This window comes from Pseudoliparis swirei, chromosome 2 (genome assembly GCF_029220125.1).
Source record: "Pseudoliparis swirei isolate HS2019 ecotype Mariana Trench chromosome 2, NWPU_hadal_v1, whole genome shotgun sequence".
In the NCBI taxonomy this organism is placed as follows: domain Eukaryota; kingdom Metazoa; phylum Chordata; class Actinopteri; order Perciformes; family Liparidae; genus Pseudoliparis; species Pseudoliparis swirei.
In genome coordinates, this window is record NC_079389.1 from 6,915,532 (window position 1) to 6,941,034 (window position 25,503).

General features: G+C 46.0%; 1 protein-coding gene across 1 annotated transcript; it reads right to left on the reverse strand.

Moving 5' to 3' along the window:
* Nucleotides 1-4,033: 4,033 nt before the first annotated feature.
* Nucleotides 4,034-16,812, reverse strand: irs2b (insulin receptor substrate 2b). The gene is made up of 2 exons (XM_056434869.1): nucleotides 13,193-16,812; nucleotides 4,034-6,387 (listed from the first exon to the last, which is right to left on the reverse strand). Exons 1-2 carry the CDS (start codon nucleotides 16,470-16,472, stop codon nucleotides 6,383-6,385), a joined length of 3,285 nt encoding a protein of 1,094 aa, XP_056290844.1. The 5' UTR covers nucleotides 16,473-16,812; the 3' UTR covers nucleotides 4,034-6,382.
* Between the last annotated feature and the right edge of the window lie 8,691 nt (nucleotides 16,813-25,503).

Sequence of the window (25,503 nt, forward strand, 5' to 3'; positions counted from 1 at the left end):
AGGTGCAACATGGGGGCCCCGAAGGTAGACAGACCCGGGTCACATCTGAGCCGTGAGACCACCAAATGAAGTTCACACATGAGCTCGTTGACACAGGCTTTCACTTAATAGCTGTTTAAACTGCTATTGCGTGTTGTGTTTGTTGTATTTCTCTCACACCGGTCGGCTTGTTGGCTGTTTGCTGACTGATTGTTTGATGTCTTTGTTGCCGCTCGCATCATTGAATACTCCCTCACTTCATCCCAGAGCCTTAAATACGACCGAAAGAGTGAAAAAAAAGCAGACGGGGTTTCCTTGTAAGGAGCTGGTGGCAGTCTCCAACAACCATCCATCACTTTGAGGAACAGACTGGGGGGGGGGAGCAGAATACCTGTATCAGGGGCCGCCCTTGGAAAACCTCCCTCTCATGGATGCGGTTACTTTCAAGGGACTGCATACTCAAGAGTTTCCCAATGTGCAATCCTCCTGCCGTCCTCTCTAGCGGGACAACTGTTTTCTGACTTATTACATTCCAGACAGTTTGATTTTAAAAGCCTATTATTGTGTTGCATCGTCGTCCCTTTGACCGGGAAAAAAAACAAGGCTGTTGAAACACTCGGTGAGATGATGAATGGCTCTACCTGTGCTTGAGGAAACATGTTCCCCAGCAGTGTAAGCAGGACACACCCAAAAGCTGATCTGCAGCTGTAAACACACAAGCAGACGCACCTGCTCGCCGTGAGTCACGTTACGGTGGGCGGGGCCGGGAGAGCGCATGAGCTCATCCTGTCGGTTCCCGCACATTCCCACATCTCCACATATCCACATCTCCACCTCCCACGTGCCACATTCCCTCTGTTTTTGTTTTTCCACCTTTCTTATCGGCCTCTTCCTGCTCCTTACTCTGGCCTCACCTGTCTTTGCTGTGGGGGCCTCTCGCTCATCAGAAAACAGGAAGGGGTGTGTGAGAGAGTGTGTAAGGGGAGGGCGGGGGGGGGTTGTTTACCTGGTGGCCAGGTAAAGAGGCGGGGCCATGTGCATGCGTGTGTGTTATCTGTGTGTTCTCGCTCTGTGTGTGTGTGTGTGTGTGTGTGTGTGTGTGTGTGCACGTGTTGCAAGGGATTACAGTCAAAGCAGCCAGCGTGAGAAACAGGAGATGCACAAGAAGCGTGAGAACACTCTACCTGGAGAACAGCTGTGAGTGTCTGCTGAGCAGGCTGACCAAACACACGTGCACACAGTTCTTGGGAACACACACAAACACACACCAGTTCACGCAAGTGAGCAACATGCACTCCCACGCTTTTTCCGTAAAACAGATAAAGACCCAAGTGGGACTTCATACGGACTCGGCTCTCAGGGATCCTGGTGTTAGGGTCCTTGTGGAAAACAGAAGTTATAAATCCTAAAAAAATGGAAGAATACATTGTAATCAGATTTGAAATGCTAATTAAACATGATGTTTGAGAACATTGTCACCTTGAACCATTACACCCTGTATGTTTCATCATTTAATATATATCACACGGGCATTTTATTCTTTTAATACACACTTTGTTCTCTCAGGTCTAATGTAGCCGCTCTGTGCTCACGTATGTACAATATACTCATTTAGGCATCGACAACATTATGCAAATAGTGTATTGATTAGTGTGACTGTACATTAATGTGTGTTTGTAAAATTAGAGGAGAAGAAACAGTGGAAAGAGGAAGTTAACTCTTGTTTACTGAACTTTTTCTGGTAGATTATGCAACACTTAAAGGATGACACAAGAGCGTTCCAGCGCTCCATGTTAACAGTATGTGTGTGAGAGAGAGAGGGAGAGAGAGAGAGATAAGCTGGTGATAGTCACTGTCGGTGGAAACGCATACATATAGCAACCTTTATTTGAATAGCTGCAGACGGTTAAAGGAAGGTCTGTTACACACACACACACATGATCCAAATGTGCTTGTCAGGCTATGCTCTCTCTCTCTCTCTCTCTATCTCCAACCTGTCATCCATTCTCTCCTATATGCAGAATACATTCAGATACGGTGAAAACAATCCTGTAAGCCAAATGTTTGCATTCCTGCTCGTTTGATCTGTGGAAAATATCTGGAACCTTGAATATGAATAAATATGTGAGGCACTCGACCACATCTGCAGACGGGCTCCAGAGAGGGAAACCCGTGGCCCGTGATCATGAAGAAGAAGAAGAAGCAGATAATTCTGTGTGTGTTGCAAACCCAGAACATGAATGTCACGTCTAGATTGTCCTCCAGGCCAGGTATATAAGTATAAATAAAGCTTCTTTCAACAGGGTTCTGCTGACCACGCTGCCGAGGCCTCGGTATATTGGGTTTCTCCGGCAGTCCAACCAATGTGGGAAACAACTGTAAGGGAAATATGATTAAAACGAAGTTGGAAAATAATGTACACATGTTCATGACGTCTCTCTGCTTGCATTATTTTTATTTATTTATTTATTATTTAAATTGAAGCATTACGATACTCAGATACAACGCTAATTTTTTTGTATTCAGTCATCTGCTATAAGGAAGAATACATGTGTGTGTGTGTGTGTGTGTGTGTGTGTGTGTGTGTGTGTTTGCAGTCTGTTATCTATTTGTGTTCAAAGTGACCTTGCTCCTTCTAGTGCGCTCTAGAAAAGATGTTGCACAACAGCCGAGGCCGGTGGCACAAACAAACAGAGACTGATTGTTGTTGTTTGGGACATGCACACACCCTTTCAAAAGCACACCCTCTCTCTCACTCACACACACACACACACACACACACACACACACACACTCACAGACAGCTTTCCGGAAACAAGCCATTTCCTGTGGCGCTGCTGCAGGTCTCTGTCCATAAGGCTGATGACTCCCCAGGGCAACCGGCTACTTTATGCTCTTCATATGGATCTATCTATTGTTGCATGACCGACCTCCCCTCCCCGACGAAAACACACTTACACACACACACACGAACACTCGCACACACTCGCTGACACGTTCGCTGTGTGACTTTGCATTATCTCAATGTAGTCGTGATATCCCGGGACACGCGGCTGTTATCTTGTTTAACTCTTCTATAACACCGTCATGCAGGTCTTGTAATTGGCCTTTTCCTCCTGGCCAGTCTTCGACAGTGAGCAGTAAAGGATGGAGGTTAATGGCCTGCAGCGGACTCTCTCTCTCTCTCTCTACCCCTTCTTTACTATTTAATGAGATCAATTAGAGTCTTTAATTAAACTTTGGGAGCAGGAGGGAGAACAGGTGCAATGAGCAGAACAGTGACGGATGAGATTTGATTTACCGGGAATATGTCACCCTGTGATCTCTGGTTCTGCTCTCATTAGCCTCCGAGATGGGAGCTGTCTGGTGGAACTACCTCCGGGCGATACCCTTCCGCCCTCATATGGCGGTCCACCTGCACGTTTCTCTACCGTCCCTTCTTTACCGCTCTTCTCGTCCTCCGCTTTCCATCTGTGCTGCTCACATATGTACGCTGTAAGTAGAAACGAGTCATATCCCTACACCCAGCACATAAAAGCCGGCCCCTCCTCCCATCCAAACACAGACCACGATCCATGAGAGACAAATTAGAACAATTCCTTCGCATTAATTACCATTTAAATTAGCGAGGCTGTGAGAATGGATAATCTGACAGCATATGGCTACGGGTGGAATAATACTAATCCTACCACAATATTATTTATCCCTCCCAGTTCCAGGGGCTGTCTCAACACGCTGGTCTAATTACTATTGCTGGGGGTGGGAACTGGGAGCGAGGCAACGCTAATGCTGGAGGCAACGCCACCCAATTCGTAAAGCACTCTTGCTCAATAGGGAGCATGGCTTTCAAAACAAGGAGGGACATGGGAAGTGGAAGACGATCTAGATATGGCCTATCTGTCCTCATGAGGGTGTTCTTAATGAAAGAGGCAGGAAAAGGAATTGAAACATCTGCTCCGGAGAGCCTATTGAAATAAAAACGATGAAACGCGAGGGCTTGTTTGTGATGCGATGGGGAGGGAAGAGGGCGGAGAACGGAAAACACAGAGGCGAATGGCTTTCTTAAATAACATCATTATTTATTGCATGTGTCTATAAAGAATCAATACAATCTAAAGCAATGAACTAAGTTTAAATTATCACCTCTTAGTAGCATCACAATATGCAAGATATGAAATATTCACAATGAAAGACACAGCAAGATAAGCCCATATCGTAACCTTTAGATGCCGAATAAAAACTGGAAACATTATCCAAATGCAAAACACTGCTCAAAACACCAAGAGGCTTGATTAGCAAAAAACCAAACACGAAAAAAAGTTTTCCATTTAAAATGTTGAGAAAAATAATGCACAAACAGCAAAAAAAATCAGATTTTAAGGTTTAACAAACATTATTAACAGTATTTATACATTTGGTACGTCATGTAAACTAATTTTCAAAAGTGTAAATATTGCATATATGCCATTTGTGTACCTAAATAACAGAATTAATTTGAAGTTAAATCTTTCTTTCAGAATTACAGCGTTAGAAAATGTCCTCGTAGTGGCATCCAAGACTGTCCCGTGACGGTTGAAAAATAAATCTAAGCCAAACCATAACGGTCGTAGCCTATAATGAGTGTTTTTTTCGTATCAGAAAATTCACTAAAAACAGATATGTACAGTACAAACAACATACGTTATTTAACTTAACATCTCTCGAACTTCCTCAGCCTAGAATGTCATGTATCCGTCTCTATCTGCAGTCTATAGGCCACGGTTACGTCCCGGTGAAGAACTCAAATCGATGAAGAGAGGCGCGTGTCTGCGCCATCGCTTCCATTCGGTACTTCTGCCCTTGTCGTTGTTGTTGTGGTGTTTGTGGAGTTGTGTGTAACACAGAGTCCTACATTCAATGTGTCTTGTGTAACAATCTGGGTAGTTTGTACGTGCAAGACAATGCATTCGCTCCGGCGTGTCCCGCCCCGGCTCTCTCTCTCTGAGCTATCGAGCGGCTCCTCAAACCAGCCGGTCGGACGGCGTCGGGTCGTGACGGCGCTCTCGCAACGAGGCATCAGGTGAAAAAAACGTAAGATTCTTGAGTTCTGTCAAGTTACTTTGTATAAACAACTTCAAAACATTCACGTCCCCGGTCCCTTGTTCCCGTCAGGTCATAACCTCCTGCAGGGCGTGTGGGTGTGCAGGACATCACAGGTGAGCAAGGTGTATGAAAGGTGCCGAGACGTGGGCTCAGACGGGCCACGGATCGGGGGGGCGGGTCGAGTCGGACCTGGTTCATGCTGCAACGTTTGGATGTGTGACACCGGCATGCATTGGGCTGGATGCAACAACGTCTTCCTCTAAAATCCACCGACATTCTGTTAGGGTAGGAATCCTCCATTTCAGGCATATTAATAAATATATTACTCTGGATCTTTAATACGTAATCCTGTCATAACTGTAAAATGGGGGAGAGGAAGAACCTAATCTCAGAGACGGTCTCTCATTGGGCTCGGATGAACATTCAGTCCATGAGATGATCGGTTCAATCTTTGATATACTGCGTGTTTATAGGTCCAAACTTAAAAAGGACGATCAGATTGGGGCTGATGGCTTGAGTAAGGCTTTGGATTGGTGATTAGGGAGAAGAAGGAAAAAAAACAAAAAACATTCACCTCTGAAAATAAATATTTTGTATATTTATATTATGTGACTTGGTACCAACCTGGGTTTTGCTGAGGTAGTTTTTTCTCCTTTTTTGTTGTTGCAAAATGTTAACTTTGATTATTAAATATGTTCATAAATGCCTGTTCTTTTTGCAGTACAATCTGTATAAAATTCACACACATGTGCGCACACACACACTTCATTAAATGCATACATACATGATAAATAACTAAATAATGATATGTAACCTGTATGCATGAAGGTTTTTTTTTTGCGTGTATGTGTGTGCACACTTTGCTCTCCAGGTTTGGTTCACAGGTTTTTAGGTGACGGAGCTGGTGACTATTGGTTGAAGCCAAAAGACCAGTTGAAAGTGTATGAATGGTAATAATAACATTAGAAATAAGTAAAATAACATTATACTGCAGAATAATTTAGGCCTATGCACAGAGATAAATAGTAACCTATCTAGAGTTAAGTCTGTTTAAGTTATGGTTATTTGTTAAGTCATCGAGGACAACACCAGCATTAGTCCCTGAATGTTTTGGTGCCGAGAAAAGCAGAGGGGAAAAATGTGGGGCAAGGGTCAAGTGTCTGTGTTGCCATGGCGATGGCCGCCCTCCGCGACCCTCAAAGAGGTCAAAGGACGTCCATCGACTGCAGCGCGTGGTCCAGCTGTCGCCGTGGCGACCTCGCCCCCCGGCTGCAGTGAAATCCTACGTTCGCTGGAAAAGGAGGGAGGAGAGGGGCGGCCTTCATTCTGGAAAAAGAAGAAAAAACACAAGTGAGTTTCTTGTCGGGTGATTTACAGATTTGAAGTGAAATCTAACTGAATAAGATTTTGTAGGGTTAATACCTCCCCCACAAACTTGATTTAAGTGCGTGTCCATGAAGTATATGTGATTTATTATGGAGCAGTTGAGACCGTGGGGGAGGGGTTCACCCCCACTGTTACCAAGTAAGGAAAAAGTGCTCTTCAAGCAGCTTGCCTTTGTGTGCGTGTGCGTGTGCGTGTGCGTGTGTGTGTGTGTGTGTATTCCTCAGCTGGTAGACACTGAAGTGGCAGGTGCTTTAACGGCAAGGGAAAAAGAGAGTGGCATTTATCACCGTGCAGCTGACACAGGGCAGTCTCCTATGACGCCAAAAGATACAGCAACAACACTCCCACACACAACCACACACACAACATGTGTTCTTGATTGCATAACCACTGAAGTCAAATCAACAAAAGAATGCCAGGTTTTCACCTTGGGTCCTCAGTGTCACATGTCTCCCAGTGGAAAGCTGTGCCGACCCTTGCCCCGGTGTACTTGTTTGTGAGGTTTCATTTGCATGCAGAGCTATCAAATGAGAGCGGAAGTCTTGGCTGACGCACACACACACACACACACACACACACACACACGGCTGCATTTCTTCCCTCATTTGCCGTCTCCTCTCCCTTTCCCCCCGCCACGAACAAGAGCTGTTTTCACAAAGCTGGATGTGACGATCATTCTCTAAAACAAACCTTTCATTCAGAGTCCCCACTACTACCCCCTTCTCAACTTCCCCCTCCATAAACACACACACACACACATCTGTTCTTTGTGTTTGGCCTATACATACACGCTGTAAAGGAAAGTCAGAGGCCGATGTCAATACTTTATAGACACTTTACACAACACTCACTGATGTCCAACAACATCACAGTGAGAGAAAAGAAAAACTCTGAAAAGGATGGTGCGTTTCAACAGATCCTCGGGGGATGTCTGACGTGCAAAAATAGAGTTAATTTGAAAGCTGAAATGAGTGACTTTCCTCCTGAGGCTACCTGTGCTGGCGTAGCTCCGTCTCTCCATCGGGCAGAAGAAAAGAAGAGAAAACACCGGGTCGGAAAAACCACAGCAACAGAATCAACCTGACAGAGAGGACTGGGAATGCAGTGAGGTCATGGGACCGCCAGTCCATAACAAACTGTGTGTGTGTGTGTGTGTGTGTGTGTGTGTTTGGGGCTGGGCCAGGCATTGGCCTCGAGAAGAAGACACTTGGGTGGGAATGGCTGCAATGTGCCGGGAAGGAGAATTGAATCACCGACGGCTGAGAATAGCAACCAGGTGGAGCCGTGTACACAGAACGTGATCATTGTTATTGTACGGCCACACAATGGTGCAACAAGACAATGCGCCGCTATGGAGGCTCACCACACACACACACACACGCCGATTGGTGGGAGGGCTGAGAGATTTTGGGGGATATAAGGAAACAGTGGACCAGTGGGGAAATGAACCCAATGGCTCCTAGCCCCCCCACACAGACACACTTAAGCTCTGTTCATTATTTATTTAGATCTCACAGGCTAAATTTAGGAATTGAGGAATAGGAAGAAAAAAAAGACGCGCGCACACTAGCAGCCTCTCTTGGTCCGTGTTGTAGATTAATGAGTTTATGGGGAAACTTCTCCAACTGTATTTCAGAGGGAAGTGTGATAATGAGCTTCTGCGAGCCACAAAGCGGATGTTGCGAGCGGCTTTCCTTACCAACCGATCGGCTCCGATGTGCTTTGTTTACATTCCTGCCTTGCTGGCTCCTCCCTGATAGTGCTCCTATGAACCAACACTGGACTCCTCACCTCTGACCTCCCACACCTTTTGATTGAACCAGCGAAACCAAAACAACAACCACTGTTGACTCTGTTATCCTGCCGACTCTTTCCGGACAATCCTCTCAGTCCTATCTCGCTTTGCGATGATAGCGACAGAATGAAATGCCGAAGAACAAAGGGTTGCCACCGACAACTGGTTATTTACTCTTTTTTTGTAGGGATTAATTACAAAAGTATTTGGAGGACTATAAATTGTGAAATAAACAAAGTTATCAGGAGGGGAAGCGGTTGAATTTTAAAGTCGTGTTAAATCGGATGGGTAAAAACCAAAGACTTCCCATATACTGGCACCGTGAGCTGGAAAAAGCAGCAAATCCTCCCAGTTGAGCGCTAATCCTGAGATGAACTCTATAATACACCTTTATGGAGAGAGATTACTTGAGTGTCAGGGTCCAGAGAGATAGAAAAGAGTTTATGAGGTGCTGGACTATTCATTCATCAAAAACTTCAATCGGCCTGAAGCCAATAGACCTGTGATGTGTTCGTACTATCGGACACGTGCACTCATATCACACACAGACGCCCCATCTCTTCCTAATCCACCTCGACAAAACAAGCCACTCAACCACGTCTAATCCTGAAGTGAACGTAATCCTTCTCAACTCCAAGCTCAATTGAGGGTTTGGACGTTTGACTTCTTTTCCCCTCATGGGGCTGGAACATCCCGCCCTACTTTACTCAAAGAGTTATGTATCAGACAGCGCTGTGTTTGTTTGTGTGTGCACCGGTGGGGGAGGGGTGGACAAAACAGGTGAGGACAAAGACTGAATGTTCCTGAAAATGAAGTATGTAATCACATAATCAAGGTAATTGTTCTAGGCTGATGCACTGCACAAATAGAACCTAACCTAAACCTTATTATTCAACCAGGCATGTCATTATTTAAAGACATTTACTTTCAGTTCATAATGTATATTTAGTGACGATTCATGCACAAACTCACTGTATTCATGTGCATTTCTGTCTAATATTAAACATGAATATATAACTCTATAGATGTATGGATAGATATATCTGGTTCCTTCTTGCATAGTTGCTTTTATTGTTTAGCAGCCATCGTGCTAATTCACAACGAAAAACATTTCACGGGCTGCAACTGTTAGTATTATTTGACAAATTATTTTTTTCTATAAAATGCCACAAAATAGTGGAGAAAGTCGCTTATAATTTACCTGAATCGTGCTTCATAAATTCAACCGTCTAAAAAAGAAGAAATGATGGAGACCAACAACAATTAAGTCAAAAAAAAAAGAAGAAATAAGCTTGAACCACTTCTCATCAATCCTTCTAGTTGTTAGACGCACATTCGTTGTATGTTATTGTTGTTGGCAGTGCGAGTTAAACCACGCAGCAAGAGGAGTCTTGTTAGCGGCTCCGATCAGATATGATTTGCTAATTATTTAATGCATCGTTAGACAGTCCTCTAGTGTGAAAAGCCAACGTCCACTGAGGCCAGATAACAACGGGAAAAACACAAGTGTGGAGAAGGTAACACTATACACCAGAACATATTCTGTGAATATCTATGGCCATGGTGTATATTTTATTACATTGTTTTATATATATATATATTATATATATATATTGTATGTATATATATTATCTCAAAAAAAATATATTTTTATATTATTATTTATATATATATTATATATATATTGTATTGTATTATATTTTATTATATATATATATATACTTTCTTATTTTTTTGTGTATTTTTTGTTTTTATTCTCATTCTTTTTTTTTTTCTTATTCTTTTTTTTTTGGTTTTTTGCATATAAATTTTGCTTTATACTTTTTCTAAATGGGGATATAAAAAAAATAAAAGGGTTGGTGTGTGTGTGTAGGGGGGGGTATCGCTTCTTGAAAATGCCTCGCCACCCCTCCCCCCCCACCTTCTCCCTGTTGTTGTTGTTGTGGCAGATGGTGGCCAGTCATTAGCGTATAGTCACTCTCCTCTGAAGGGCCTGATAACCAGTGAGCACTGCTTGGGAGGGCAGGTGCAAACCCCCTGACCCCTCTACTCTCCTCCCCCCTCCTCCTCCTCCTCCTCCACCATCTGCTGATGGCTGTGCATATGTGCGCACAGAGAAGAAGAAGAAGACACACAGACAAAGTGGGAATGAGTGTGTGAGGCAGTCTGGACCCACAAATGAAAGGCAGGGAGAGTGAGTCTTCAGTTGCACTTCCGACCGAGCAGGAGTCAGTTTGAGTCGTGTTTAGATTTAGGATTATAAAGCTCTTCGTAATTAAATACCGCTCATATAATATATAATATGAGGTTCTCCTCGGGAAAACAGGAAGGAAAGCCTCCTGCTTGATCCGATTGGCCGAGTGTGACGTTGATGAGCTGTGCGCCTCCGCGTCTCGCGCTTAAAGTTGAGAATATCTCAACTTTTAAGCGCGCCTGAAAAACGCAAGAAACGCGCCGCGTGGCGTTTAGAAGACGCGTCTGAAAGTCTCGCCGTACCAAAGGGAATCAATGGTTTTGCGGGCTACGCGTTTTTGAGAGGCGCGTCTGGTGTGATCGAGCCCTCAGGAAAAACCCTGGAGAGTTACTATTAAAAAGGAGAGGTGCGATGAGGACAGCTAGAGAATGGAGTAAGAAGTTGTAAAAAAAACTAAATAGTACACGGTAAATGGTTTTCTGGACATGTCCTTCTGGCAATACCGCCCTGCCGCTCAGAGTCCCTCACACATACATCGCCAGTTCAAAGGTCAAGAAACAGACATTGTCGATGGGGCCAGAAGGCGTGCACTGAAAGCTAAACAGACCCCTCCTCTGCCCCACCACCTCCCCTCTCCCAGCCAGTCATGTCAGGGACCCAAATAAACCCAAACAGAAACAGTGTAAGCTCTCAACTAACGGACTCGCCTGAGCCGGGTAGGACGTACTGAGGAGCCGAGGAGGAGCGATGTATCCCGTCCCTCTCCAGACAGGGGAGTGGACTTCCTGATGTTCCTGTTTCTAATTGATGTTCTGCATGGAACGAGTTCAGTCAGTGATAACAAGAGAATGTGGTGGAGCCTGTCATCCTGTAGTAAACAGGCCCTCGTTTCCCTCTCACACACACGAGCAACAGAAGTGTGTTTGTGTTTTGTTGGGAGCATCAATGACATGCCACAACGCGTCACCTCCTTGATCAAAGGTTCACTTTAATTCGCGAGGATGTGTGTGTGTTAGCGAGGGCTCACGGAACAGAAAGACAGCAGCAACGACCGACTCTTACCGGAACGACACGGATCTTTGTCGCTTTCCGCGTTTCCTTTCTTCCTTACTCCTCCCCCTTCCCGACAGCTCAATCGTCTACTTTGTCGTGCATGAAAAACTAAACAAGTCATGCATCTTTCACCATTGTTCCTCAGCTCCCTCTTTCCTCCTCCCCTGCTCTTGTAACCTTGGAGAAACGTCTCCATTGTGGTCCAAAGATTCAATATTTGAGCCCTGTAACTCGACCCCATAAAGTGATTGGACGATAAGCGTGAGGGTCCACAAAAAACGTGCGTCTGCCAGGTACCAGTCATACGTATTTATACAAAACATTAGCGAGTGCCCTTTTCCTGTGGAAAACCTTTTCTTCGGGGTGTTTGTGAAGTTGCTCACGGTAGAAAAAAGAACCCTCTAAACCCCACGCCCTCCGAGTCCATCCCACCAGGGTAGGAAAAACAAGGCAGCATTCACCTCTCCCAGCAACCTTTGCACACTGCTCACATTCCAGTGCTGAAACCCAGTACCTGACAATTGCTAAACAACTGACTCACTTGTTTTTCCGGGGAACGCGATGACTTGCACCGAGCCCCCGCGCCGGCTGCATGAGAACAACTTGGTTGTGAAACCACAAACAGCAATTAAACGCTTGCGTTTCCCCATCGGGAACACTGCCCTCGTGACTCACGGGGATCCAGACGCCGCGGGTTTTCTGTTCCAACAGCAGCAACGTCTGACATGCCCCTGAAAATAATCCCTCCCATCTAGAGATGCCACAAAATGAAGGCAAAAGGCAACAGCGGGTGCTTTATCGGACATATAAGGGCACATTCACCGTTATGAAATGAAAAATAAAGACGTAGCCTATCCCCTATCTGTTTTAGCTCCTCCCGTGTGCAGTGCTGCATGCGTCACTGGATCAGAACAGTGGACGTGGAATACAAATGCCTCACCGAGGGGAGACCGGAGCAGACCATTCACACAAACACAACAGCGAGCCAGGAGAAAGTACCACGCGTTCGGCCAGAGCTTTAAAAACTAAAAAAGTGAATCCAAAATTGAAATATTGTGGTTATTTTTCTTGAAAGAGATCCGCTTTTATTTGGACGCCTTGCTTTCCGGTGCTTCTGCTCTAATATCTCCAATATCCATGCAGATTGGCACGGATTGAAGAGCATGCCAACAGCCTGGAGATTCATCACTGTGTCGTGGGTGTGACGAGCAGGAGCCTGATCCTGTCTAAACATCGCAGTCGACACCCAACAGCGATGTTCAACACCACTCAGTGTTTGCTCTCGTGGCATTTCAGAGTGAATGAATTACGCATACCACATGTATGGAGCCGAAACACTTTATGCAAACAGGAACAACTTTAGTTGAACAGCAGTAGGAAGTGTGATAATTAGGCTAATATAAACAAGCAATGTTCTTAAAGCCTCCAGATACAACACTGTATCCGTGAGTTGGATCCAGAGCCAGTGAGCTTCACTACAAACACAAATAAGTTTTTTTGTTGTATGTTCTGAAAAAAATAAACATTATTCTCACTGGCTCAGAAGTGCTGCTTAGCAACGAGTAGCCTACGTCTGCAGAGAAGAGTCGCCCCGAGGCGGATCTCTATCCGACTCCTCAGCCTCGACACCACTCCCTTCATGAATGAAGGCTTCCTGAATGAATGTGTGTGTGTGTGTGTGTGTCAGATATGGAAACACTCACCTTTCACAGCCGTGGCTGCCTCCTTGAATCCCATGCTGGCGTAGGGGCCGGTGTTGAAACCATTCATGCCCCCCTTGCAGCCACAGGCCGCCGTCTTGAAACTCAGGAGTCCGTCACAGCCCCCGAACCTGCATCCCCCGAGGTTTCCCTCCATCAAGTTTAAGGCGATGTAGTTCAGTCCGTTTTGATAACCGGCCGACATCTCCCTGCACATGGGGCTGTTGCTGCCGTAGTCCTCGTCGGAGCCCTCGGAGCTGCACGTGGCGTGGGAGACGTTCTCCACCGAGGCGGAGTTGTGCCGTTTGGCGTCGTGAGCGAAGGACGGGCACACCGGCGTGACGGTGGTGGTGGAGGAGAAGGTCTCCGAACTGTGCCGCCGGCGCCCCTGAGGGTCGGCCCGGATCACTTTGGCCCCTCCGTGTGGATCCACGATGGTGAGCGATAACGAAAGACCCCCCAGGAGAAATGGGTCCCCTTTCACAGGGGGCGCGCCGGCGCTCACGATGCTGCTCTCCAGGCCGAGTCTCTGGACGCAGGCGGTGGGGCGGGGAGCGGCGTCAGGTCGAGGGCCCGCTGGACTGAAAGTCATCTCGGTGTAGTCCTCCTTGACCGGAGCCGGCCGACACACCAGGCCCACCTGCTGTTGGAGAGGATATTCCTCGACCGTCCCCCCCTCCTCGGCCGGTCTCTCTGGGCTGTTTTTCTCTTTTCCTTGGGCGTTCACCAGATTAGGACACGTCGAGACTTCAGGCATGTGGTTCGGGCACCCTGGGGCGGGGGAACCCTCGGGTTGGTGTGGGTGACCCGGGGCACTGACGTCAACATTAGCATAGTCTGAGAGAGAAAGCGATCCCCTCTCTGCGCACGTTAAGCTCACGGGGGACTCGAAACTTGCCGACACTGCAGATGCAAGCAGGCTGGCGGTCGGACGACTGTAGTCGATGCTGATGTACTCCCCCGGGCTGCGTGGCTCTGAGGGGAGCGGGTGTTCGCTCATACACGGGAGCGTTCTGAGGGATTCCAGAGCCAGGCGGGTGGGCCGACTTACCCGGCTCCGCTGTACCAGACCTCTCTCCACCCGAGCCGCTCCGAGAGGAGATAGGGCAGGAGGGGGGGTGCTCGGCGCCCCCGGAGAGCTGCTGGCCACAGAGTCTCCTGGAGTGACGGGACAATAGTTTGACTCCTCTTCTATCCGCTGTCTCTGTAAACACATCACCACATACTGGTCTTTGTCGGTGGAGCCGTTGCGCTGCAACTGGCCTTTGAGCGAGCGAGGCAAAGAGCTGTAACAATAAGGCTGCTTGTGAAGTGGGTGGGGCTCTCCGCCTGGAGGACTGAGGATGTAGTCCGGGGGTGTGAGAGACACCAGGGGGTCAACAGGAGACATGTTCAAGTACTCTCCATTGGTGAGCTTTCCGTCAGCGCTCTCCACCGACATCTTGGTGCCACACCACATCCGCATATAGCCGCTGTCCTCCAGAGAAGCACTCCCGGGGGAGTCGGTGCGTGGGGCCAGCCCCGCTGAGGCGTGCGAGCGGGGGTTGATGATCTTCTTCGGTGCAGAAACACACATGGGGCTCATGGGCATATAGAGGTCATGCTTGGACCATGGCGTCTGTGGCGACATACCTGGCATCATGGGCATATAGCCACTATCACCGTGGAGACCGCTAAGGCTGATCTGACTGTAATCCTCAGGATACAAGCCTTTAGGGGAGGCCGCGTGACACCTCCGGGAAGACTGGCTGTTGTAAGTGGCCCTCATGAGAGTATACTCATCCAGAGAGGCCGAAGATACTTGGGGGGGGCCTCTTTGCTGGCGGGGGGTAGTAAGGGAGTATGTTCGCTTCCGGTAAACCTTGTCCAGCTCCGATAACCGCCGGTAACCGCTCTGCCGCTCCATCACCATGTAGCCCTCGAGCTCGCTGCCGTCCCGGGAGGGCGGAGTGTCCGCTTTGAGAGACTCGGGGGTGTTGCTGCGCAAGGTGAGCAGTGATCTCGGGTCCCGTGCGTCCGCGGGGCTGGAGCCGTACTCCTCGCAGGATATGAAGCCGGCATCACTGGGGGAGCCCGAGAAGGAGGCGCTGCAGCTGGAGGGGCGAGGAGCACTGCCGTCCTGGCAGGAGGAGAGACTCCCCGGGCTCGGGGCGGTCAGGGGAGGGGTATGAGAAGATAGAGGCATGGACATGGACTTACTGTGCTGGAGGGTTGACGATTCAAATGTCCGACAAGGGCGCATTGAAATGGTGTGAGATCTGGTGAGGAGGGTCCGGTGGACCCCTGGGCTGAGGGGGCTCCCGGTCACTGACATGGGGCCGTCGCCCTCGCTGGCCGTGCGTATCCGACAAGAGGAAATCTTGCTCACGGGAGAGGTCACCGCCATGCTGGCTGTACGCGACCGCCGGGTGAGCCCGGTCTGGCTCGGGGGCAGATTGTTCAGGTTCCTCCGCGTGGGCACGGAGATGGGGTTCGTCCCGGACGACTGGCTTTTGCTGCGCGGACGGAACTCCGACAGCTCCTTCATGGCTTTCATCGCCTCCAGGATGGTTTCGTGGATGTTTTGCGCCACCACAGAGTCGTCGGCTTGCATCCAAAACTCACCCGGACCCGTGGCGGCGGAGCGGCCCACCTCGATGAAGAAGAAGCTGTCAGAATGGCCGCACCTCCGGATGTTCATCAGCTGGAGGATGACGGAGGGGACCTCCGAGTTCAGCTTGATGAAGCTGATCGTCCGGCTGGAGAGACAGAGCCTGTACACCCCGACCAGGTGTCGGCTCTGACCCAACCCTTTGGACTTCAGGTTGACCTGCCAGATCTCCTTGCAGACGGCGGTCGCCGGCGTGATCACCCCGTAGCTCGCCTCGTCGAAGCCGACCAGCGACGACGCGGAGCCTTCGTACACTCTCCCCTCGGCCATTAAATCCGTGAGCTCCCGGTACCAGCTCTCCTGCTCCTGCTCGTTTTCCGCCGCCACGGCGAAATACTCGTCCTTGGTGTAAAGCGCGATGAGATATTTGTGTTTCGCGTCGGCTCTCTTGTTGATATTGAGGCAGCAGTCCAGAGGAATCACCCTCTTCGCGGCCGACTTGTTCTTCCATTTCTTCTCGCTCTCGTAGTACTCCAGCCGCGCGGGGAGACCTTCGCTCGGCTCCTTGAGGAGGAAGAAGCGTTTGTGTCCGTGTTTCTGCTTCTTTAGATATCCGCATTTCTTAATATTGTTGCTGACGTTCTTACTACCGGGTAATGAAGGCTGCTCTCCCGTTTTTGGCGGACTCGCCATTCTCGTGTCCTTCGCTAACCCCCTCCGAATCGATACTTCCTCTTCCTTCGAGTTGCTGAAGAAGGTGAAGAAGAAGGAAGAAAAAAAACAACCGTCGCGCTTTTATTGTAATCCTGCGCGAGCGTTCGTCTTCTCCCCACAGCTGAGGAATAGAAAGCACATGTCTGCTTGCGTCCGGACCGAGGAGGGGAAACAACGTGACGATCTACACACGTCCAGTCTCCAGTTGTAGAAAAAAAAAACGGGGAAGGAGGAGGAAAAACTACACACACCGAGAGTGGGCGGGGCCTACCCGGCTCATTGGGCTTATTGGTGGAAACAGGGTGAACGCTGGAGAGAGAGAGAGAGAGAGAGAGAGAGAGAGAGAGAGAGAGAGAGAGAGAGAGAGAGAGAGAGAGAGAGAGAGAGAGAGAGAGAGAGAGAGAGAGAGAGAGAGAGAGAGAGAGAGAGAGAGAGAGAGAGAGAGAGAGAGAGAGAGAGAGAGAGAGAGAGAGAGAGAGAGAGAGAGAGAGAGAGAGAGAGAGAGAGAGAGAGAGAGAGAGAGAGAGACCCTCCTACTATCACTCTGCCCTCTTCCGACTCGTTTCAGCATAGTCAGCCAGGACTGTATTTATAGCAGCTCTGGTCCTGTGATCCAACATTTTAACTACTGTGATTTTTGTTGTTGTTGCTAATGTAAATATATCAAACGAAATTGTTCCTGTCTTTTTTTTTTGCATCACCGATTTGGGGTCAATTACAAAAACATATTAGAATAAATAGTAACCTGTATATATTAATGTTATATGCACAGAGTGAATGAGCAACGCATGATGATGAGTTGTTATTGTGCTTTTTGCAGGTTGTGTATATTGTAACGTCTCGGACGTTATGGCACTGATGACACGGAGACGGGACGACGTTATTACTCCTCCTTTATTGGGCATCCACCGACAGCGTGCTTCTCTCAGCTCAGCAGCTCCAACGTCAACAACCACGGTTTCCGTCAACCAACCTTAACTCCCCTTTTTCCGACAGGTTAACCCCGCCTCCCCTCTACTCCGCCAATCACAGGCTCGCCCCCTCGACCAGCATGCACGGTGCCACACTGTGATTGACAGCCACTTCACAGGGTCGCTACAATATATATATAATATTATTTTACACCTTTTTGTTTTAATCCCATATTATTTATTGTTTTTCACAAGCTTTTGACCATATTTCACGAGACTGCAGCTCTGTGACAATCACCAGTTCATGACAAGCATAATAATCGAGGAAGAGCTGATGTGATGTGTGTGATTTATTGCGTGCCGCAGCCACCCGCTGATTGATTCATGTTTTCCTGCATGGAGCTCCCAGGAAACTCAACTACGACCGTGTCCGTGTTTACGGTTACAGGTTCACGCAAAGTTTACAACGCAAAATACCCCTCCACCCCACCCTTTCGGTGAAACGGAGGAATGACCCACACATTTTTTTTTAGACATGATGACGCACACGTTGTCCTGATCTCAACCTGCGTCATGATGGAATGCGGGAATCAGCTGGGTACCGTGATGCAGCGGTGATGTGAGCGCGTGACGGACAGCCAAGAGCCTCCGACTTCCTGAGGGAATGAGGTCACCTCTTCCCAACACAGGGAAAACAGGATACATGTAGAGAGGGAGACATTGAAATCAAACTGAACCATGAGCTGGAATTGAATGATGATTAATCTACACTGCAAAGCTTATTATATGTCAATAATCGCTGCAGTGCCACTTACTAAATAGTGTTATGTCCCCATGATGATGATAACATGTTGAAAACTACCTCACCCACACACACGCGCGCGCAAACACGCCCCACTTTATATCTCCATTTCCCTTTAGATCCCAGTGCTGGCTCAGCGTTAAACCACCCGGTTCTCAGCAGCAAGGTCGATTACCGTGGCCTGTGCAGGTCAATTATGCCAACTGAAGCAATGATTTGACTTTTGCTGGCATGAGAAGATAATCAAATCAGGCAACGACCTCTCGTGACCTGTCCTTCAACTAACCTTTCAAATGTGGTCCACGGGCAGTAATGAGTAGATTTGATGCTCTTTGTAAGTTGTTTTCTTTTAGATATTCCAGTGTGTTTATTACCTCTGCCTTGCCTGAAGTGTTATGACTGCATTTTGATATAAATAGACGTAGCGCTGGCTGCCTAAAGCTCCTCGGCTCAGATATCTCCCTGTAGGATGTGGAAGGGTTTCCTCTCTGTTGCTATTCAGTTCCCCACATGACAGACGGGGGGCTCGCCTCTGATGACAAACACCATGACTATATTGAGAATGTGGTGCTTTATGTAACATTTACTCTATCTACAATTGCTTAAACAGCTGATAAATAACACAGACTGTCCCTGGGGGACGCATTTAAAGTCCATAACAGCTTGCCTCGCATAACACCATGACCTGATACTGGGAGATAAGCAGAAACTGTGTGGGGGGCGGTGACTCCTTCACTTAGCATCACCAAGGAAGCATAAGAAATGCAAATCAACTGTCTACACAACACCAATAAGATGGGCCATTGTCCCGTGAACTGTGCTGCTTACAGAACCCAATGTGGTTGCGTCTGTGCGATGTCCTCGCCCCTTTCTTAGGGTAACTACATGAATATTTATCACCCTCAAATTTGCACAGCATGGTGCATTAATTTACAAGTTAATTAAGCGGCCAGCTGATCCTGATTTACAAGGCTTTAAACGGGCCGTCTCATCGTCTCCTGCTATGAACCCATTTAGGTCTTTGAAGGTTTATTTATTTAGGGGAGGATGGGGCTGTGACTTTAAGGGGTATCCTCTCAGATTGGTCTTTCTAAGCGAGTATTTGAAACACTTTAGCATTCCTCTCCTGATTGATTACCTTCTCAAGATAGATTAATGCTAAGATTTAAAATGTGAGCAAATAATCAAATCAGGTAAGTGTGAAAGATAGTCTAAATTCACTCAGTAGTTTGAAGACCTCGTCTCATTGGCTGGTCTTCTGAGACAAACCGCCCGGTTTGCTGAGTCACAACAAGCACATAACGTCTCGCCCACTGCACTGATTAGTTGAATAAGCTTTCGCGAAGCAGATTAGAAAACCTGATTTGATGCAATAAGATTAAAGACGAGGTGTGAAGATTAGGCTCAGTCCATCAAGTGAGCAGAACCAACATGTGCTGTTGGAATGCAAACATCACACACACCACTTCCTGAGTCAGATTACAGCAGCCTGGGCAGTCTGACTCGTATTGTTGTTTTCATGTTTTTGGATCTGATATCTAGTATCCTGTTGTTCTTTTCCTCAGTTTGTAATGTTTTGTGTTTTATTTTATTTGTCAGAACAGTTGAGTCATACACTGAATTGGATAGATTAACCTTTGTTGCCATGGCAATTTATTTAGTCAACCTTAATGTCGTCTTTATAATAGCTATATTATATGTATATATATTATAATGGCTCAGACAACATAACAAGTGTGACTCTCCATTTTCTAATAGGATAATAATTAATTCTAAGCATACTCTTTATCTGATGACATGTTTGACTATAGTTACCATACAGTAAAGCATTGTTAAATAATCTATAATTGGTGTTTTAACCCTTGTGTTGCCTTAGGGTCATTTTGACCCGAATCAATATTACACCCTCCCCCCGCTTTAGGATTAATTTGACCCCATTCAATGTTTAATGTCGGTGTTCTTTCGGTAGTCAACAAACAAACATAAAGTGCCTCACACTTAAACTTGGAAAACAATATTAATTCTAATAATTTTCTGGAGGTTTTAATTGCTGGCGTCAAATTGAACCCAAAGGGTAAAATATGTTAGTAAATATAAAGGTAACAGGAGGGTGAAACATTGAATCGGGTCAAAATGACCCATAGGCGGGGGGAGGGTGTAATATTGATTCGGGTCAAAATGACCCTAAAGCAACACAAGGGTTAAACCCTTCCCAAATCTCAAATTAGTATATTTGGATATATTTTCTAACATGGAGTTTGATCTTTCTGGGGTCTAAGTGGCCTAAACATAAGTAGCATCACAATATCCTGCACATTTCTTTTGTCTGTAAATTACTTTTTGGCAAACACAATTAATTCATGTGTATTTTTTACACAATATATATATATATAGCTATATATATATACCTATTTCCTTGAAGTAACAACAATGGTTTCTGGTCATTTTGATTTTATGGCAGTTTATTGCAAAAGAAAGGGTCAGTCCTTATCTACCTATTAAGTTTGAACGGGGTTAGGAGAAAATAAAACAGTTTTTCATTATTATTATTATTTTAAATTCCTTTACAAGGACGTAGAGCTGATGTCAGCTAAATTCAAGCGTTAAAACGGCACAATATGAAAAGCATGGCTGTATATATAACAATCAGTGACATTACGCATAACCACTTGTCCTAGTTGTCTTCAAACAATTTTAACATTGTTCCTTTTCTAACTCTGTAATTTCTCAAACCCGACATTTAAAACCAGGAAGTGATAATGGAGGCTGCCTTCTGTGCTCTTGAGCAAACACACTATGGATCGCTCTATTCAATCGCATGTTGTCACCCATAATTGACTCAATTCTCAAATCAATACAGCGAAACGTGAAATAGAAATTTCTCTTCAATTTTTGCCCTGATTGATCGGAGGCGGGCGGAGCTGGAGGAAAGCCGGCGTGTGCTGATGGAGATCTGTGTGTTATTGGACATGGCTGCATGCGCCTGTATTGAGCCACGACACAAGTGATTGCACTTCTGATGACTTCAGTTAACCCTTGTGTTGCCTTCGGGTCAATTTGACCCGATTCAATGTTTCACCCTCCTGTCGCCTTCGGGTCAATATGACCAGATTCAATGTTTCACCCTCCTGTCGCCTTCGGGTCAATATGACCCGATTCAATGTTTAACCCTCCTGTTACCTTTATATTTACTAACATATTTTACCCTTGAGGTAAATATGACCCCAGCTATTAAAATCTCCAGAAAATTATTAGAATTAATATTGTTTTCCAAGTTTAAGTGTGAGGTACTTTATGTTTGTTTGTTGACTCGAAGAACACCGACGACCGATATTAAACATTGAATCGGGTCAAATTGACCCGAAGGCGACAGGAGGGTTAAATATTGAATCGGGTCAAAATGACCCGAAGGCAACACAAGGGTTAAACAACTCATTGGAATGGACGTAATCTATTTCTGATTAATTAGAACATTGGACACAGGGAATGCACAGTTGTGTACAACGCTACAAGAAAGTCAATTACAGTCGCCGCTCGGCTGTATTCTGTGCCCTGACTACATCATAACTGTGAAGATGCGCTTATGATTTACTCCGTAGTGTGAAAATCTCACTCTTTATGTCATCGCGACCTTATCTCTTCATAATGCGTCCGCCTCTTTCCAACAATTTGTTGTAAAGACCCTCTAAATGACTTGGGTTCTCTCATTTTCGCAGGTCACAGACATATATGTGTGATATGCTCAAAAGAAGAGACGGGGAGACACAGACGTAGTGTGCTCAGCTGACCGTGAAGAGAAATGATAATATGTTTATGTCGGATGAAGACACACACACACACACACACACACGTTTATTCCCGAGCATGTCTTCCCCGGTAATCTGTGCTCTCTTGAGCTTTAAATTAACCAGATGTGAATGCAAATGATACGCAGGCTCCATCATGCCTTCATCAGTCATTCGTCATAATTATGCATTATCTGCAGACAAATGGTTTGATTTAAATGACAATGATACATGAGCCCGCCTCTCTTCCCTGGTCAGAACAGGAATACATGATTGTGACAGAAAGAGTGCATGAAATATGAATCTATCAAACACAATGTCACAATTAACGGTAACATTTTGACAGCTGAAGGACTCACAGGGCTCAAGGTGGTTTCCTGATGACTGACGTTATGTCCCAGTTTATTGATGACAGGGAAATGGAGACAATGTCCAAAAATAGTGTCGTGATGATTGTATTTGTGTCCACGGCTGCTTCCTAATCAATGTGTGGAGGCTTGTTCCCTGGAGTTAATCACACAGTCCACACAGCAGCGGAGGCTTGATGGAAGGTGGGTGGCGTCGACAGTATTTAGGAGTGTGTAGGAAGTTAGCTATTTCTGCTGGTTTGTGTGTGTGTGTGTGTGTGTGTGTGTGTGTGTGTGTGTGTGTGTGTGTGTGTGTGTGTGTAGTTTATGCGTGCATTGATTATTTTCTGGGTCTTAACCTCAACTGACCCGCTGATCTAATCTTCATTCCTTTATCTAAACACAAACACAAACACACACACACACACACACACAAGGCCATGCAGTAATACTATGACTGTTTAGTGATTTGAGTCTGATACTAAAATAAACCAAAATAATGCCAGTGGAGGGTAAATGAGGTCAATATGAACAATGATATAAGTCTCTCTAGATCAGTGGTTCTCAAACTTTTTTCAGTGATGTTCCCCCTGTGAAATATTTTTTTCTGACCAGTGCAAAGCATTTTTGGGTTGAAAAAAAGATGTAATACGCAGCATTTTGCATATAATATATGATATATACAATTCAGTTTATGAACTTACACTTATATTTGATTGAATAGATATTAAATAACTATTTTCAAAGACTTTTTTAATGGATGCTCATTTTAAATATATTTCAAACAAATATCACGTACCCCCTAGAGGGCCTTCACGTACCCCCAGGGTTACACGGACCCCCATTTGAGAACCACTGGTCTAGAGGATCCACATCTCGTATGTCCACCACAGACTAAGAAGACGTAGTAGTGGCAAAATAAAGAACACTGGAACATTTACTCAATAGGCTAAATAAACCCCATTGAGACTGCATATTTCACTTTCAAGAATAAATAAACACGTGTGACTTAAAGGGCCGGTGTGTCACATTTCTAAGGATCTATAAGTAGAAAATACAATATTCCAGTGACCCCCTCGCTAATTCTTTTGGCTGATGGTTGTTGTGAAATCAGTGACGAGCAGCACGGAACAACATACATTAATTGTACTTTACATCCTCCACTGCCACCAGTAACCCCTCTAAATAAACTGGTCTGACCCAACCTCTCATTCAATGATAGGGGTCTAGTGTGAGTCCATGACCATCAAGGACCACCCAGTCTGACTTGTCATGGTTTTAAACCGGTACCATGACACACCTCGGGATGCAGTTGATACTGTCCACAACGACTCCAGTGGTTGTTTCTGTAGTCAATACTCAAGACGGGGCACCAACAAACCACTCGAGCTAAACAGCTCAAAGAAAATTCCTCTTGTAGGAACATTCCCAGTTTCCAAACTGGGATGCGAAATCAAATTACCAATGGTCACTTGAGACCCATTTTATGCATTCCCCTTCGATGAGTGAACTCCAATCCACCGTAACTGTCTGTATTGATACAATCTAAATAAATAAATTTGTTGCTTCAGGACACGAGATGTAAAAGATTCACAGAGGAAACTATAATTCAGGTTGTGAGGAGCGCATTAGAGGGTCCATGTCGCGTCTTCACACCGCTCCTTAACCATCTGACTGTTTCATAAATCGGACAGACAGACGTGAAAAAACCATGACACGAGGAACACATTGCCGGGCTACCACATTGTTTCCGCGTGGATTGCATGCGTAAGCAGCTGCTCTGTGAGATGAGCAGAAGTGAAACAGACTGAAAGGAAGTCTGTCCTTGTCGGTGCCACAGGATGTTTAAAAAAAGAACTTGCTTCATGAAGCTGCAATGGCAAACTGGTGAGAGAACCACAGCACTTGTTAAGGACAGTGTTGGGGGTCACATGACGTTAAAGACCAGGGATTGGCACGGCCTATTAACGTCACGACCACGTCTCTTCGAAAGGTCGGAGGATTAATGGAAGGGATGACGAACGATGGCACAAAAAGGACAGGAAGTAGAGCATTGCACAGAGAGATGGCGCTGCGGTCATTTACCCAAAAAAGTGCGTTGTTCCTCCCCGTGGATCTCATCGCCTCAGACCGACCACGCTGACCTGAGTCATGGTGATGATGATGGAAATTGCTTTCGCTATTGGCCCAAAAAGCATTTTCATCCTCCCATTTATTCTTGATGTATTCAACAAGCGTGACATTTTGTCTGAGGGTCACAATCCTCACAAAATTATAATTTTTTTCCTCCTCATAATATGATGCATTCGGTCTAATAACATTCAGAAGAGCTGTATGATTACATTATTTGATTCTGTTCCGTGTGCGGGAGCCAACAGGAAGTGAGCCAGCGGAGGTTTTTTTTTTTGGCTCGTGCGCCCAGTCAGCAACTTTTATAGAAATGAGCAGGGTGCCATCTTTGATGATGGCACCCTGCTCATTTCATACTTGTTGTAGCAGCACACAGAACACAACTCATCTCACAGGACGGCAGCCAGAGAGCATAAGAACCTTCTCTCATGTGGCCTTCTCTGGCCGGTGACACACACTGGTGTACACGTATGTATATTCACAGACATGTACATATACACACTGTCGGTTAATAAGGTCTGTGTGCGTGTGTGTGTGTGTGAGTGTGTGTGTGTGTGTGTTCATTTCTACTATAATGATGGTACTGTATCAAAATATGACACAATAGTGTTACCGTGCATTACATTCCACCATACATATGTTCTGAGGTGTGTCTGTGTGTGTGTGTGTGTGTGTGTGTGCTACTAATCTTACTGAAGACGGAAAGAGAGGTCATAAAGTTAAGTTATGCATGTAGTTTAATCAGCCAATCAAGTGTTATGAGATGTTTTAATTAGATGTTGATGACTCTTTGCCACAAATGAGGCGAAGACGCTCTCTCAGGTCAGAGACGGCGGGCCTCGACGAAGAGAAAATCACCAGTGACAAGGAACATAATTATGTGCGGCTATGTTAATTCACACACGCAAAAGCTCCTGGCCTATTCGATCAAGAAGTATGGTTTGTCTAAAATTAGCCTTTGTTTTTCTTCTTCTTTCTAATGGTGCTATTCGTAGGTTATTAGCTACTCTTATATATACGGCTTTAATTACATCC

Bases quoted from the DNA above. Each gene is read 5' to 3' on its own strand.
- irs2b (XM_056434869.1), bottom strand. From the start codon at position 16,472: ATGGCGAGTCCGCCAAAAACGGGAGAGCAGCCTTCATTACCCGGTAGT.